Consider the following 17,397-nt stretch of genomic DNA (forward strand, 5'->3'; position numbering starts at 1 on the left):
ATCCACCCCGACAGACAGAACTCCGCAACGATCCCCTCCTGCAGATGCTCCATCCCTGGTAGGTTTTGGCTGAGGGCTGATACTTGAACACAGGCCAGGGAGCGAGTCCTACTGACAGACGGGGTTCATTTTCTGCTGAGAGATCACTCAAGGTGCTTGCAAGCAGCCTGCATTTTGCGAGCTGAACGCTCTGCCAAACTAGTCATTTACTGAATGGTAGAAATCATCTCTGAGATCTGCGGGCTGCAGTCACAAATCCATTTATGATGGACAAGGTCTGTGATTCTTTGCTCTTATCACTGCTGTTTCAAAGCCTCGGGCTTACAGGGCATCCAGGTCCCAGAGCAAGGATTTACTGGGGTTATCAGCCACTACACAGAGAGGCAACGTGGCACTGGGAGGTCACTGCAGCAAAACACCTGAGCACGTGCTCAAATTGAAACATGTGAGCAGCTGAATGAATACTTGCATGATGAAATACAAACAGAGTAAACTGCCCGGGTGAGCTGGGATTCCTCTCTCATCTCTGGAGGCCGCTGCTCCAGCCTTAATTAAAACATAAATGAAGCGAGTTAGATGGGCTCATCCTCTGCTCCAGCAGATGGTGGTTCTTTCATAAGAATGTCTGCTGCATCCAGCACAAATCTCTCCTCGGGAAGCTGGCTGGCAATCATCGCTTGTGTCCTGACAGCCCGGATAGAGATGCACGCCGCAGCGCTGCCAGTGCCTGCACTGGTCAGGCCCTAAGGACTGGGCAACGTCTCCAGAGCTGCGTGGAAGGACTGCAGGGCAAAAGGCCAGACTTGTGCTGCCAGAGCAGACAGTGCTGGATTTCTGCTTCCGAGGAGCTTTGGGCTGCAGGAACACGTAAGCCTCAGAGCAGGGTGGCACAACAGGACAGCACGGACAAGCAGAGCACAGCCCTGTACGGTCAGAGCCGAAGTACCGCCCTGACAACGTGCAGGGTCCCCAGATGGAAGAATGCAACTAGTGATGCCCAGGACTCGGTGCAGCGATAATCAGGCACAGAGAGAAGATGCCAGCACGATGGGGCCTGTGTGTTTCTTAGCTGCACTGAACGACCAGCTCATTCCCAGAGAAGAGAGGGCCCTTGCCGCTGCAGTGACCTCCACGAGTTACAGCAGTCCCGCAGTCAGGGCTGCAGGAAAATGAGCCCACTTACATTAACCCCAATTCTTCCCCCACCTGCAAACACTCCTGCCATCTGCAAGTTTTTGCTCCAGCCGTTGCTCAGCGCAGTTCTCTCCCCTCCAACACATTTTCCTTTCGCTCCAATTAGTCTTATTTTTAACTAGCTCAGCCCCAGTGTTCAGCCCTGGTGTCAGTCACAATGTCACGGATACTCTGTGTGCAAACATTCAGAGGATAAACAACCCACCATTTTAAAACACCAACAACAGCAAAGGAAAAAATTCAAACCATCTTGCAGCTACAGGCACTGGCACAGACTAACATTTTCTCCCAGCATCAAAGGCCCACCACTAATCCAATTGAAACGGAGCTCACCCCCAGAACCAGCCCTGCTCCTCGTATCAGCCCAGCCAGGGGTGGGCTGGGGGTTAACGTAAGAAGTGCAACGCTCTCTTTCCCTGCCTGCATCCCTTTGACCATTCACAGGATGCCACTGGAAGATTAACACACCAGGAGAAGCGCTGCCCTGACATTAACAGGGGTGACATCTGAGCAGCATCCTTCCCTTCCCGCTTTGCCTGTGAAGCCATCCATCCCCACAGAAAACTGGCGCAAGTAAACAAGTAAAATCCCCCCTCCCAGAGCCTCAAATCCATGCAGAGAGCCACCAGGCCCTGCATCACCCCCCGAGGGAGCTGTGCTAAGGTACTCCTAGCTCTTACCTGTCCTGCAGCTGGCAGCAGGGTGGTGGCTACGTGGCTTTTGGTGCTTGAAGGACACGGCTGGTTGGGGCCCCGAGGAAGAACAGCGCCTGCAGGCTGCCACTGCATCGGGGAGGGTGAGGGAGCCAGCCTGGCCACGGCTATCTCTGGAGGAGCAGCAGCACTCTGCCACTTTCCTGGCTCCCTAGCCCTGCATCTCGTGAAAAGAACAAGAGCCGGGGTTGTGGGTTATGAAAGAGAGGGAAGGGGGAGAAGGGAGAGCTCACTCACAGATGCACACGGCCGAGCAGCCAGAGGCTTGCATAGGATGGCACTGCCTGACTTGCTCTCATTATTGCCGCAGGCTGGCTGCTGCCCATGGAGAGCTCGCCAGCTTCCGCTGCTGGCTGGGGGCATGGTAGAGAGAAGGGACAGGGTAGAGATTAGGTCCTCACGGACCAGCAGAGCAAGAAAAACTACCGGCTTGGTACTGGGGCCTTTGTTGTCTTTGTTTGCTTTTACCTGGGAGGGAAAGGGTCCTACTTGAGAGAAGGAAATGATAGTGATGATAGAGAGTTCAGTTTTATCTTGACTACTCCTTTCCTCCCTTAGAAATCAAAAATCTTCAGCCCCAGTCCTCCTCAACGCAGTTGAAGGATGCAGGAGGACTGATCTGACCCAAAGCTGATACACACAGCATTGCATCAAGACAGCCAGGAAGTGGGCTGCACGTACCCAAGGCACCTACATTTAAATCTTAGCCTCTGCCTACCATTCCCGTTACCTGGATCATGCTAATACAGGTCCAGAGGCATGGCAGGGGTACTGGAGGCTGTGCAGAGCTGCCTGCAGTCCCTGACACTGTGCTGATCTGCTTCAGTGACAATCCCAAAAAGACAGGAATTCACAGATCTAGCCCTAATCATCCCTGAAGAGGATTCCACATATTTAATAGCATGCTTTTCAAAAGCATCATGTGCTCAGAAGTGCAGGCCAGCTTGCAGGGAAGAAAAAGCTTTGTGCCTAATGCCTCTGTCAGCTTTTGAAAAATCCCACATCTCCTCCCTTCTTCTGTCCTAGTGCCTTACCATTCTGAGGTTTTACTTGGGGTGCTCAGTTTGGCCAGAATTAAACTAAAAGAGAGGCCAGATGGTTAAGGTATTATGGCCTCCCCTGAAAACTCCCAGTCACCTGTTTATCACAGCTCCTTACTGTAAGGTTGTCAGAAAAGACACGGAGATCTAGCCACACGGCTGACTGCTAATAAAATCAATAGGTGTGATGCATTGAATTATGAGCACAGAAAGTCTCCAATACCCTCCGCAGCAGTTAACCTGAGAGCACACCGTGCTGCCAGGTCCGTCTCTAAGTGACTATATATATGTATTCTGCAGTACACCTTTAAGACTCACCTGAGATCACACGTGTCTACAGCAGAGCAGGACAGGACCAGGCCCTACTAAGCAAAATCCAGCACCCAGACAATGTGTGTTGGGCTGGCCTCAGGACTCTGGTGTCCAGCTCCAGGAAACGGCTCCCTCGCGGGGTTGTGCTGCCAGGTGTCAGAATATATTTCAAGTCACAGCACGCCACCAACCCTGGAACAGAAAAGGTCTCACTGAGGATCCACACCTGTGGAGGGCCTCTTCTGCCTATAGCAGCAGATGCACTGGCCCAGGGGCGATCATTTTAGGACCCACAACCATGTCTCCTTACTTCCCCTGCAACGGAAGTAAGAAGCTGAGATCTGACACTATGCCTAAACCCTGACCACTGCCCCACCACAGACAGACCCCAGCAGCAGCAGGGCTGGATCCCTTTAGGCTGGCTGAAGAAGGGAGTAATATCACTGGAGAACAGATTCCTGCGTACCCCCCTGCAGTCCTGCACATCTATACTACTTCAGTAATAAATCCAACCAGAGTCTCGGCAGACGTAAATTGGTTTTCTTACACCCCGGGGCTGGGAGATTTCTTAGTGACATCCGTTCTCTACAGGGCTGTTTTTTTCTACAGATACTGTAGCACAATCTCCCAGTGCATTTTTAGTAGAGGGGAAAAAGCCAGCTTTGTGTAGGAAAAAAAAAAAAAAAAAGACAACCACATCTGTATTTTCTGGGTAGTGAGCAACCATCTGCTCTGTGCTCCAAAGCATGCAGCCAACCTTCCAGTCTCCGGGACACGCAGGAAGCCTCACAGCCTGCCAGGAAGGCAGACCCTCCGGCATCCTCGCAGCCACACAGCTGGGGTCTGACTTTCCCCGGGGGAAAGGACAAGGCACCTCGGATGGTGTTTGCAATGAGATGTCCAGGACTTCACAGGGCTGTGCCACTCGCAGGGGGACACTCGGCACCATCGTTCATCACCACCGTGAAGGCGTTGTACGGGCAGCGACCGCTTCTCCCAGTTGAGCCAGGACTCCAGCTGCATGTGAAAAATCAGATGGCTTGTTTTGTATGCATGTGAAAGCCTAAACTTAGCAGGCAAGATGTTAATTCGTAGGGAAAATAGGCCATATTTATGTAACTGTGAAAAGCTGCAGTGAAGGTTACAGATCCAATGAGAGAGGAGCATATGTACAGCGCTAACGACAAACACCGCTACTCACCCTGCTTTGTCAAGAGCTCCAGCAACTGCATATTCATCACCCTACACCCCAGAGAACCAGCTCTGAGGCCATGCAGGCTAAGAATAGAAGTCGTCTCATTGTGTTTTCTCCTCCGTGGCCCAGGTTTTGTCCAGGATTAGAGGCACCGGGGTGTGGAAGCCCGGCTGAACAAGCACTGCAAACGGCAGCGTCCGTGTATGCCTGCGCGCAGTGCAGAGCTCGCAGCTCAGCAGGGGTGGGTAATGCTGAATAAAGGGCGAATTCATTCACAGCCATGCAGGATGGCATTAGTGCCGGGCCTCTGCTCACAGAGACATCCCCTGTGGTGGATGGGGCACTCACAAAACACGAGTCCCTTGTGCATAAACAAAACCCAGGCATCTTTCGAAGCAGGCGGCTGGAGAAATGCCATTACTGACATTAGCAGCTCCTGGATGTAAAATGTGATGGCTTGGATCCACCGCAGAAACCCCGGTTCCTGCAGGGGCCAGACAGCTTCACTGATAGTCCACCTACCCACAATAGTTCTCTCCCCTTATACACACACACACCTCCATACTTGAATCATGTCATGGAATGACATGGAAATATTAACAGAGCTAGTCATTCAGGTGTCTTTCAGATGTCCCACACACCGAAAGGTCTTTTAGCTCCAGATATTGCTACAGGGCAGTGCTGGCATCGGTGGGAAACTGCATAATAGTGTTATTTCTATGGCTTTGAGTTTGTGACCCTGGGAGTCTGGTAAAGCCAGAGTGACTAACAGACCTTGAAAATGGAAGGAAATGTAAATTTGCTCTCATAGGGAAACCAAGACAAAAAGCATTGAATTTTAACTGCTTGTGTAGCCACTCGTCCCTGATCTTGGGGCCATGTTCCTGGACACCTACCTGAAAGTAGCAGGGAATTATTTCCAGAGAGGTTGGCGAGCCAGGGTTTTCACTGTCTTTAAGCAGAGTCCAAGCCAGGGGCAGTACTGAACAAAGGCATCAACAACAAAGGCATCAGACCCTCTGGAGAAGGTCTTTCTAGCTAGAACATCACATAACAGAGACCTCTTTTGGGAAAGGACTCTCAAAATAACCTCTGTCTCTTCTAATGTAAATGCCCCTGGGAGCAATAGGAGCAATACTCTTTGTAAAGAGTTTCTGGAGAAAGTCTTAAAAAAACCAACCCTCCCATTAATTCTGCATTTACCCTTGCTGCAGTGTTAACACACAGAGCCCAGAGGAGAGCCATCATCTTCCAGTACTCTTTCCTAATCACAGCTGAGAAGGATATAACAATGTTCCTGCTGCTCTCTCATTTCCTCTGGCTGTAGCTCATTGCTCGTTCAAACTAACCCACTGCGAGCAGCAACTCTGCAAAATGCATTTTGGAGTCATCATCTGGCTTTGCGGTGCACAACAACAGGGGACTTGCCATCTGTTGCTGTTTGTTTAGCCCTTTTGTTAGTGAGCTAACATCTGGGAAAACTGCTGAGCCCCTGTTTAAGAAGCGGTGTGCTTGCAGAGGAGACGTGCATGCCTTTGCCCTCTGTGAAAGATGGTGCGATCTGGGTACCATTTGTTTCTTGGTCCTCTTGTTCTTTGCCAAGTCATCCCCCTTCGGTGCCCAGAGTGTTGCGTTTAGATGTTCTCATGACACTGGCTAAGATCAATCAGCACAGTCCAGCCATTTGACCCTGAGAACTGGCTTGCGTGCCTGGAAAGCCACATGCTAGCTCCAACTAAGCACCTGCAGATTAATTCCTCTTTCAGATGTCTAGCACTGCAGCCCAGCAAAACCCAGAACCACACTGTGAGGCAACAAAGTCCCTTTTAAGCAGCCAGGAGTTTGGAAGATCTGTCTCCTGTGGGACTAGGAAGGCAGGCAATGCGGCCTCAGACCCAACACCAGCAGTGGGATGGGGCTGGATCTGGTGCTTGAGGTTGGCTCTTACCTATTCCCTCCCCTGCCACCTAACCCATCACTCACATCAACACTGCTAGCTGTTTAGTCTTCAGAAACACTGCCTCCAAGATCGAGGATGGTGTAATCCTCGGTAGCCTTCTGCCTCTCCTTGAAGAGGTTCAACAGTGTCCAATGACCTAGCTTCAACGCAGCCCAGCTCTCTAAAATTGGGGGAGGAAATTGTTAAGCTGTGGGAAAAGCCATAAAACAGAGCTATGCAAGATAAAACACTTACAGGACTGTTACAACAGCGAAAGTCAGTAGCTCGGTCAAGAGTTAAAACACAAATGTTGAAAATTCTATAGGAAGTAATCACGGAGGTGAAAAACAGCAATGGGATCTGCCTGTTCCACTAGGGATCTGCTGCAGGGAGCACCCAGACCAACCCTTTCCCTCCTGGCAATGCCTATGTGGCCAGCAAAGACTCTGTGGATGGCTTACGGAGAGGAGGGTGGACGCATACTAATGCTGAGTGTAGCAGATGACGTGTTAAAGCCATCAAGCTGTATTTATTAGCCAGGTTGTGCACATCCTGCCTGCGGTCTCTCTATGCATGACTAAAGATGCCCGAACAAGGTGACCCAGAGAGACTGGGCTGTATTTCAGGAATTTACACCTAGCACATCTGCCTTTGCAAAGACACTGCCCGACACTATTTGAAGCCACGCATGCAATAGCCCTCTTGGAAAACATCAACATCTGCTAAACAAGACGACCAAGTGGCCAAATAAAAAACTAACTGCCAAAGGACAAGAGCATAACGGGTCACTCCTCATGAAGCCTGCAGAGGCCAGGAATCAAGCTTTGGAGAGCAGCACGTGACACCAGAGAGGGAACCCAATTTCCCCACAGAGCACTCTCGCATCAGCCTGCCTTCCCCGCTCTCAAGCAGGAGAAAACAGCTCTGTTTCAGTGGGAATCATTCAACACCCAAGTCATGAGGCAGCAGGCAAGCAGTTTTGCTCTTGCCAGCCCAGAAGCACAGATCGAGGAATTACAGCAGCGCACACGTTCTCTTCAAGGGCACAGCTCCAGCCCCCGATTCAGGTACTGTAGCCGAAACCGCATCACGCTGAGCGGAACGAAGAGATTGCAACACGTGTTTTGCTGTCTGCATTTCTGTTTACACCCCAGCACGATATTTGCTTTTTCACAACAGGACAAGTTTTGTTGACTCATGTTTAGCTTCTGACCCAGTATAAACACCAGCAGTTTCTACTGTCAGAACAGCCGCCCCTCTGATGCCGCCTATAGAGCTGATTTTCTCCCCTCTAAGTGAAGCAACCTGCTTTTATCTTTGTTGTATGGCCTCCTAGTTTCTCCATTTGTCAAGGTTTGAACCCTAGCTGTATTCCTCTCCCAATAACCTACAGATTCTCCAGCTACCGAATCTGCACTAGCTTCACATAATCAGTACATGAAGCTCCATTCTCTGTTTACCACCCAAGACTGAAAGAAATGTTTCTGGGACAATCACCTGAAATACATCATTTTAGCATCATCCAACCGTTTTGTACCCGGTTTCATTTAGAGCCAGCATTAGGTACGTCTATGCCAAAAAGACCTAGCATATTGTCATGAACTGCCTCTCCCATAGCAAGAAGACCTTTTATTTTGCTTTGCTTTACTTGTCCAACACCTTCCAGACTGCTTTTGTTTCTTTTTTTTTTCTTCTGCAAAGGATAATTAAACTGATCTGTAATTACCTTGGCCCTCTATTATTTCTAGAGACTGCATGACCTTTTTGGCACTCGGGTGCTCCTCACCTATCCAGCGTAATTTGTCAGAGAGACCATAAATGATTCTGAAATCACTTCAGCTAGCTCTTTAATAAAATTCCTGACACCCAGACAGCCTGAGACCACCCAGTTTCCCAAGAACACCCTTGAATATGTTTTTTCTCTATGCTGAGATCTCACTATTAGTTGTTACTACCAACAGTGCTAGACTCTCACTTCCTTCTCTTGAGCTTTTTTTTTTTAACAACTACAGTGAAAAAAAATAAAACATTAAACATTTTGGCCTTCTGAACGTTTTTTCCAACAGGTCTTTCTGTTCCTGTGATTATCCCCCATGTACATCAGTAATATGAGGAGGACCAAGGGAAGTGCTGATCTGCTCATTTGCAGTGCTTACCGAGACTACTGAAAGGACGGGTTGTCAGCCATAACAAGTATTTTTTATATTAAGGGATCATGACAAAGCAAAAAGCATTTGTCCTGCGGGCTTAGAGATATAAACTAATCCCACTGCTACAAAGGGAGAATTGTGGTTATTCATTTATTAGAGGTTCCTGCCACCAAAGGCACACTTCCTTGGCTCGAGAAGCAAGCTCTGAGCTAGGCAGCCTTAAAGAAACCAAGCTGTAAGGCTGAAATAGAAACCCAGAAAAAAAAAAGTAAGCCTCATTTGGCCATGCAAGCCATGTAGCACAGTCCAACACACTATCTACCAAAGGAGCTGAGAAATTACAAGGAAAAAAAGAAATCACTGACAACTATGAAGATGAATCAATAGAGAGAAATAGGATTCAAAAGCATCTGCAACATCAAAGCTTTGCAACAGAAACTCTCCCTTCAGCCAGTGGCAAATAAAAGGGACCGTCTGTTGTCTGTAATGTTCTCAGTGAACATCAGAAGAATGAGCAGCAGTGTGCTATACTGGTACTGCCAAGGAAAAAATTTAAGCACACAAAACACTTACTACAATATGCATATGGATGTAAAGGGGAAGTGAACATCTCTATATAGAGATATATACACACAGTCTAGGCAGGGAAACCTTAAGGTTTCCTGAAAGCAAGAGTATTTGAGTAAGAAAATAAAGAACAGGAAATTATCTTAGAGACGCACTTCAGTAAGATCTCAGCCTTAACAATTCAATTACAATGTCGATACATCCACGGAAGCACATGGCTTCTAACAACAGTCAATGGTTAGTTAAAGACAGGCAATGCCCTGAAAGGAGATTTGGATAAACTCATGGAGATGCCAGGAAGCAATGTCTCCAGAAGTCCCTGCCTGGGGCTGCAGCAGGGAGTGTAGTGACTAAGGGAATCAGGAGTCATCCACAGACATAAGAAATTTGAGACATTAGCATAAACAATCCTGGCTCCTGGGAGGAAAAAAAGCAAACAAAAAAACCCTAGAGCAGTTCAAAAGCACGGTCAAGTGAAATGCAAATGCTGCCAAAGAGTTCATGGAAGTATTAAGCTCAGTTACAAACATTTATTATGCAGTAGCACCATGTTCACCTCCTGAATGTTTAAAGTGAGGCGTGTTAAGCAACTCACCCTCCTGATCGCCCTTGTTGTTTCTTCTTTTGTGACATCAGGGGTGAATACAGCCCTTGGCAGACTTTGGTGAGACTTCTCATCCTTGATTTTACTTATGCTCCAGGTCTACTTAATAAATAAATGAACACTATACACAGATTTTCATGTAAATCCCATTTTCTGTCTATGAACTGTTAAAATGCATACAAATTTCTGTAACTGCACATTGAGTGATGTCAGTTCTCCATAATAAGATATAAAATAACACTGAAGATTATACATAAACACATATGGTGCACCTCCAACTTTTAGTTCCCATTACCACGAAAGGCTAAGAAAAATGGCAACTCACTTTATGATTTCAAACAGATCACTGTCTAGGAAAACACACAAAAATCTTCTGTGCCACTGACTCTAGAGAACTGCTCCATTACTTCCTAATACTGCATGACAGATTCTGATTATTTGGACACTTTGCAGGATTTTAAAAACTTTCCAAGCAGGAGCCACAAGATGGCAGCATGCATTAACTGCGTGTTACTTTATTTCAGAGCTGCAGAGTCAGCTCAAGCAGTCCTCATTCCTGTATTCCCCAAACCTCCGTCACTTACCCTGCTCCCCACCTGTGCTGCAGCAGCTGCTTAAGGCCATGCAGTGTGCTGGATCCAAAAACTGGTCCAAGTTGAAATAATTAAGTACTGCCAATCATGCAGCCCTCAAACGCTTTTATCAGCGCTGCCAAAGAAGCAGTGAGGAGCAGAAAGAGGGATGGAAATGACCTTGATGTAAAGAAAAAGATCTGCAGAATCACAGCTTAGATTTATAGAGAAAGCTGTTCAGGGAGCATTAGTTTAAAAAAAAAATCACAGAAAATACCTTTCATAAAGTGTCATTCTGGCTGAACGTCATCCTGACTAAAAAGTACCTCTTCATATACTAATTATTTAGTCAACATACTTATTTAACTGGTGAGTCTACGTTTAATGGATGCTTATATTCATTATTAATCTCATTTTCCACAAATGAAATTAGTAACAGCATGTCAGATACTTTCTTCACGTGGCTTCTGCAACTGCATTAAAACCAGCAAGCTATCACACAATGCGACTGTGGGCTTAATTTGGCCCTGTGTATTTCTGCAGGAACTGTGCTAAATAAAAATTAAAAAATAAATAAAGAAATCACTCCTCCCATTAAAAGAATCCCCACCCCACCCCAAGCCCCCAAACATAGTATGAAAGATTTGCTGGATCTGTCTTTAGTTATGCTATATTAACAGCAAAAATATGAAGAGAGAACTCATGGCTTTATATCCTTTCACTTTAAATTCTTGGTTTCTTGGGATTTTTACAAGACATCCTAAACATCTGACCCAAGCTCTTATGTTCTATAATTCCTTTTTTAAGCTTTTACATGAATATGGCATAATACTTTTTATTTAAACTCTAGCCTTTTTCCCCTGCAAAAAATGTATCAGAGGTTAGAGATGAGTTAGATTTCTACATTAGAAAGATGTTGGAATTACTGGGCTGCTACCTCTGGGACAATACACTGTGTGACCTTGAGCTAGTCAGCCTGTCATCCACCCACCTCGCCCATTTGTTCTCGGATATGTTTGCAGAGAGCTGTGAAAAATAGCATTCCACAATTACCAAGGGCTGTATTAACCATGAGAAATATTACACCCATTTTGCTCTGAACATGGTTGCTTTGCCACTCGCAGGGAAGTGGTGCTGTTTAAAAGGGTTAGAGTTGCATGGTACCACCCTACTCAGAGCCCTGGAACTGTAATTGCTGTCAAATTAGTTCTGTTCGTGCCACCAAAAAAACCACACATCACATTTAAGGCTTTTCTTCTACAAAAACCATACTGGATGTCTTTTTCTTTATACAGAGATAAACGTCTAACGACAGGAATAACAGAACAGATGTCAACTGAGGATTCTGCATTTTAAGGGACACCTTCAGAGAGCTGAAGCCTTCATCAACAATTCTCTTCAAATTGCTAAGCAAACAAGTAAAATTCTCCAGAATGACAGCATTTTAAGATCTATCACTCTCTAAGAAGAGTACAATATAACAAAAATCCAATAGTACACTGTGCTTGTTGTTCTACAGACGACTACACATGCCCCTTGTACTAACTGTTCCCAGAAATGTTTTTATATCATTCAGTTTGGCATACACCTGCTACTCGGGAAAGTGTAAAGTGTTGCCGAAAGCTAGCTGATTTCTTCTTCAGGTACTTAGTGTTATTTTTTATTTAATTTTTAAATAGTAACTGAAGTACATGGCTAACACTAGTTTTTGCAACAACAAAGAATTTCCTAGTAGACTTACACGGTAAAGGGCAGAAAGTGAAGGTCAATAAATACGAAGAGAAATGTATATGGGGAAAAGTAATTCCAAACAATCTAGAACAGGATGCACTTTTGGCCGTTCCAGCTGTAGATGGGTGTATGGGAAGTCACTGCTGGTAGAACAGGTGGTATGCAGTGATTTCCACAGGAAGAGAGATAAAACAGCCTAAAAATCTGCAGCTTAAAGTTGATGGGATCGGAAACAGAGGATATGAGTTTGTGAAATGATGAACAAGGTGGAGAATATAAAAGGAACTTGAATATTCATTTCTTCTAATAACCTAAATGGGAAGGTACCCGACGAAATGATCAGGTGGCAGATTAACTTTAAGCAAGAGGAAGCACTTTTTAGAATACCACAGTTTAATATAAGAACTCCACCGCAGAAATACAAATACATTTAAAATATAACCAACTTCATGGGAGAACAGTACAGGACACCTTTCTTCAGCTCTAATTTAGTATTACAGTAAAACCAACGGCCATCAAAACACAACAAGAAAGCTGGAACTGTCTTGATGTTATTATGGGCAGATGTGATCCAGGCTGAATATATCTGCCATGGAGTTCCTTGCTGTAAAATTGTGGCTGGCACAGCTGGTGACTGCATATAAGCAACATTTTTTAATTACATAAAACAATGCTTTGAAAAAACAACAAACTAAAACACAAGCCGAAAGTAAGAGCCTAAATATTTAGAGGTGCAGTCATGTGAAGCCTACACCAGGGATTTCCATCTGGTAGCATTTATATGCCTGTCAGCTGTCCGTGCCTTTTCAGCTGCTGTTAACGCATGGGCCAAAGGGACAGGGAGCGTACCAAGCATCATCACGAGACTGCTGGCTATGTACACTGACACCAGTGGGCAAATGTGGTCAAAATTTGTCGTTGTGTAAGCAGCTAATGGTATAAAAAGTGGGGGAAAACAGAAACGCTTACATTTGGTAGAATAAGCTTTCCTTATCCTTTCACTCTTACCATTATAGACTTGCTCTGAGGCTGCCTATATTAACCAGATGCTGGATATCAGCGCTTATTTCAGTGTCACCCCATGTCATACCTGCCACATCCCTCCCAGTGAGGGATATACCCGTGAAATAGAGCAGTGGAGTTACGCCTCCCTATGGTTGTTGAAGATTTGCCATGCACATGTACAAAGGACCAACATATGGGTCTAGCGTGTGATCCACCTCCAGGAATAGTTTTGCACACCCAAGAAATGGCCTCTTGCTTGCATGGCACTGAGTCTCCTTACATCTCCTTACATCAGATCTTAGCTAAGGTCCCCAGGCTCACAAAGACAAAGAAACAAAGCATATATAAACGGACTTCTGCCAGACTCAGAGTACAGGAGAGTGGTGGTACAGAGCAGTAGCTCCCCCCTTCTCCCATGGGCTAAATTGTGGGTTAAAATCCAGCTGCAGACAGCTGAAACAACTCAAGAATTTCTGCTGACCTGTCATGAAGACAGATAATATTTTCTTAAAGTAGCAGTCTGTTTTCAACAGAATTGGAAATTAATCAGCATTTTTAACCTCTGTGTATCTGAAAAACTGCTGTGAAGTTATTTTCTCTGTAATTTAGCTAACTCTAGACCAATAGATATCAGCACAGTACAGGATTAAGCTCCAGCTTGAGTTCTCAAAATGGCTCGTCTTTATGACAGTTTGTGCAAAGCCCTTGCAGCCAAACTCACCCAAGCTATCCAGGATTGTTGAAATCAAACACAGATCTTTCCCCAGCTCGGCCCAACTCTGAAATCTTCTGGATAGGCTTGGAAGCTTTTCAACAAAAGGCACCCTTTGCCTGCTGAGAATCCCATCAGCATGCAACATTTCAGTTCTGGAAAAAAATCTGAAAATAAGTTCCCAAAGTATTTTTAAATGTTAAGAAGAAGGGAAGTATAAACTTACTAGGTTTTTCTAGTCAAAACTATTGACACATGCTAAAGGTTGAAATGCAGAACACGTGGGAAATAAACTGCCTCTCAGCTTTACCAGTGTTTTGTTCTGATCTAACAGGAGGAAGCTGGGCAGGGCAGGTTATGTTAAAGCAGTAGAGAGACCTTCTATACAACTCGTGCTTCTGCAAGAATGCTTCTTGTACAATCCGATCACCAAACCTAATGTTCGTATCTCATGTGTATTGGTCATTAAGTTCTCTGGGCTGCAGAATACCCTGTCAGGAAACACACCCGACCACCACACACATACAAGGTTGAAGAAAGAGCAGAAGAGTCATCATAACACATGGAAATTACGATCCCGATTCCTACAGTAATGATTTTTTGTTAATTATTCTATGTGTATGCATACCGTAGCGTGGGAAGCTGCTGTGTATGGAAGGGGCATTTCTGGTGACAGCAAGCAGTCTCATTAGTATCCCCAGTACAGGGAGAAGTTTGCATACACTAATTGTGTTACTTCTCACTCTGTGGAAAAAAAAGAATTAGTACAGAGACACCCTCAAGCACTTTGGACTTTCAGTAAACAGCTAAACAGATTTACACCTCTGTTACATTGGGTAGGAAAAAAATAAACAAATGAAGCCAAGCAGCAATATAGATTAACCAACCTTTTCTTACACATCACACCCCTAACAGTGAGTTTACTTAATATTAACTCTTAGGGGATGAGTCCAGAACTTTGTATCTTCTGACAGCAACATTTCTCCATAGGTTCATCTCAGTCGTACAGAAGAAAGGAGGACAGAAGCAACAAAGGCTCTGTGAAAGCTTGCAGCTCGTGGTTATGCCACAGCTTATTTTCACCAGGTGTCTCTGATGAAAACACAATTTACATTGTGCTGAAATGAAGGAATGTCTTTAACAACTTCTTCCAGGCCAGCAGCTTTTCTGGCAAACATATCAGCCGGCAATATGATCAGCCCTTATTTCCATGTATTTCTTTGTAACGTCTGTCTACTCTTGCTTCTACCAAAATGTGCAGCTAAGTATGCCAACTAGATTGTGGTGTAGAAGTGATTATCTGAAGATCAGGCTTCCACAAACCCAAGTGAAGCCTTAAACAGTACTCTATAAAAACAAAACAAGTAACGTCTTCTCTGTGGTAACATCGTATCACCACTCATGAATTCATACAGTTGTGTTGTAAGCTACCTTCATTCACCAGTCCAAGCACAGATGGTTCGCATCCATTTGGGATCCATTTTTTCACTGACCTCATCGTGGCAGGACTGCAGCAGCTCAGATGACAGGTTTTGCAGCATTTTTTCATTGTGGTTAATCATAACTGTATAACACACAACTGCAATGAGGCCTTAATATAGCAGTGGGTAAATAAACATCACACAAAACAGTTTGCACATAAGAAGGATGCTTTGGAGACAGCTTGCTCACACATTTTAACAAGTGATCTCAACAAGAACATTCCAAGCAGTGTTACAGTTCTGCCTAAGCCTCTCAGAGCATGTTACACTTTGAACACTTGATAATAATTCTAATTTAAAGAACTGGGACTCTTCAGATGTAAACATTTGCCTTTGCAGTTACTTACAAAATGATACAGTACCCCTTACCTCACAATTAAAAAAAAAAACCTTTAACATACTATGTTTACAGTTACTATAAATAATAGCCTGGGGGAGTGAAGAACTTCTCAGAAAAAATGGTTTTTTGTGCTTTCGTGTCCTCAGAGAAGCCTCTGATAATCCCTGCTTTAGAAACACTGATGACTCTCAAGCAACTTCCATTTAAGTCTTATTCTCGCTACCAGTAAAGCTAAATAGCAAAATCTATCATCCTCTAAAGCAGCAACCCACATACAACATAGTCTTGTTCCGGCTGTATTCCTTATCATCACTGAAAAGTTGAGGGAATGGTATCTCGGCTATAACTCTCACAAGGTAGTGCTTGAACACTTTGTTCTAACTTAGGTATTTCCATTTTATTCCAATCAAAGATTTGCAGATTTGCTCTTCAGCCAAAAACTCTATGTATTATGGAACCACATATGCAGCTAAGAGACACATGCTTTTGGCCCGATACCAGGTAAATTCTTGTGCACGTCATATAAGACACTTACTGTGTTTAACCCCTAACCCTCTAGCATTAAAATCAGTCTCACACATCTTGTACAACAAGGTGGCTTCTCTGAACCAGACACCTGCAGGTCCATCAGCACTGCACCATCTAAAGTCTCTCCAAATCAGTTATTCTCTGCTATTATCTAATTCAGCCATGCTGTTGGAGACTGCATGGAATTTACTAGTTTCTCCTAATCAAAAGCTTCCTAATTTCATTTTAACAACATTCTGGAGCACTCATCAACCTAGCATTTTCCAAAGTTTCTCCACTAAAAGTCACACTTTGAAATCTCTCTATAGCATCTCTGAACACAGGTTAGAGAAATAAATCTAAATTAATCTTTCTTCCCAGTCTTCATGAAAACCATCCTAAACCTCTCTCTTCTAGAAGACCATAGCTTCTCCAAGGTCTTACTCTAATTTATATATTTATTTTAACACTTAGTCGCTTGTGTCCCTCTCAATTTAAAAGATGCTTTTAACATGGATCTGCTTTTCAAGCCATCAAGTCACCAAACTTCTTGAGCCAGCATTAGTACACAAATCAGTGTTTCACATGTAATTCCACCCAAAATCCTGCATCCACCTCTGAGTGCTGAAGGAAAGTGAGCCAAACTCAGCTTTTCTCTGAAAACTGATCCTCACTCTGTTATTGACAGCTTCTGCTCAGGAAAAAAAAAAAAAAAAAAAAAAGAAACAAAGCAAGGGTGAATTAATTTAAGATAAAAATATCTTCTACAAAGGAAAAATAAGGAATTTAGTATTTGATGACAAAGAATGTGAACCTAAATCCAGGATTTTGTTGTTTTTTCTTTTTTTTAAACAGTATTTAATCATGTTCTGAGACTGTTAACAGTAATAATATAAGATGAGATCAGATTTAAGATACCTCCATTGTCTTGTAATCTACAAAGAGTGAGCAAGTCAGTTCTGCTGTTACTTGCCTATGGACAGTACTTTCAGCCTGTACATAGAAATAAAAAAAAAAAAAAAAAAAAGAAAACTTAAGGAAAAGAGCCACCTCCCCTATTGTTTTTTTTTATCAACAGGACAGTCCAGTTATTAAAAAACACCAGCAGTCCACACCACGTAATGTTGTCCCACAACATGCAGACTGTATTAGCTTTCACCCTGCCAATTCTGCTTTATCCAACCTACACACAGAGACAAAAACACCTCCTGGCAGCGTCACCTGCAAGGGGCTTGCAGCTGCATCACTCATGGCTGTAGCAGCAGGTTTGCAGGAGGCTGCAGAACTCACAAGGCACTGGCAGTCCTGCTGTCACAGATTTCTTGTCACGCCCTG

The 17,397-nt window shown here is 44.6% G+C and overlaps 1 protein-coding gene across 3 annotated transcripts in view; it reads right to left on the bottom strand.

The window, feature by feature from the left end:
* The window catches only part of LOC308198853 (regulator of G-protein signaling 8), a 38,986-nt gene extending 21,657 nt beyond the window's left edge, over positions 1-17,329 (bottom strand). The window contains exons 1-6 of one of the 3 annotated variants that reach the window (XM_080602023.1): positions 13,744-17,329; positions 6,438-6,574; positions 5,351-5,436; positions 4,134-4,276; positions 3,266-3,451; positions 1,875-2,064 (exon numbers count right to left, since the gene is read on the bottom strand). In XM_080602023.1, coding sequence (XP_080458149.1) covers positions 1,875-1,982 — 108 coding nt within the window. In that variant the 5' untranslated portion in view covers positions 1,983-2,064; positions 3,266-3,451; positions 4,134-4,276; ... (1 more) ...; positions 6,438-6,574; positions 13,744-17,329. Of the gene's footprint in view, positions 1-1,874; positions 3,194-3,265; positions 3,452-4,133; positions 4,277-5,350; positions 5,437-6,437; positions 6,575-9,392; positions 10,903-13,743 lie in introns of those variants that run through there. The other 2 variants (XM_080602026.1, XM_080602027.1) reach the window with 2 other exon arrangements.
* Between the last annotated feature and the right edge of the window lie 68 nt (positions 17,330-17,397).

This window comes from Anser brachyrhynchus (genome assembly GCF_964034855.1).
Source record: "Anser brachyrhynchus genome assembly, chromosome: 8".
Lineage (NCBI taxonomy): Eukaryota > Metazoa > Chordata > Aves > Anseriformes > Anatidae > Anser > Anser brachyrhynchus.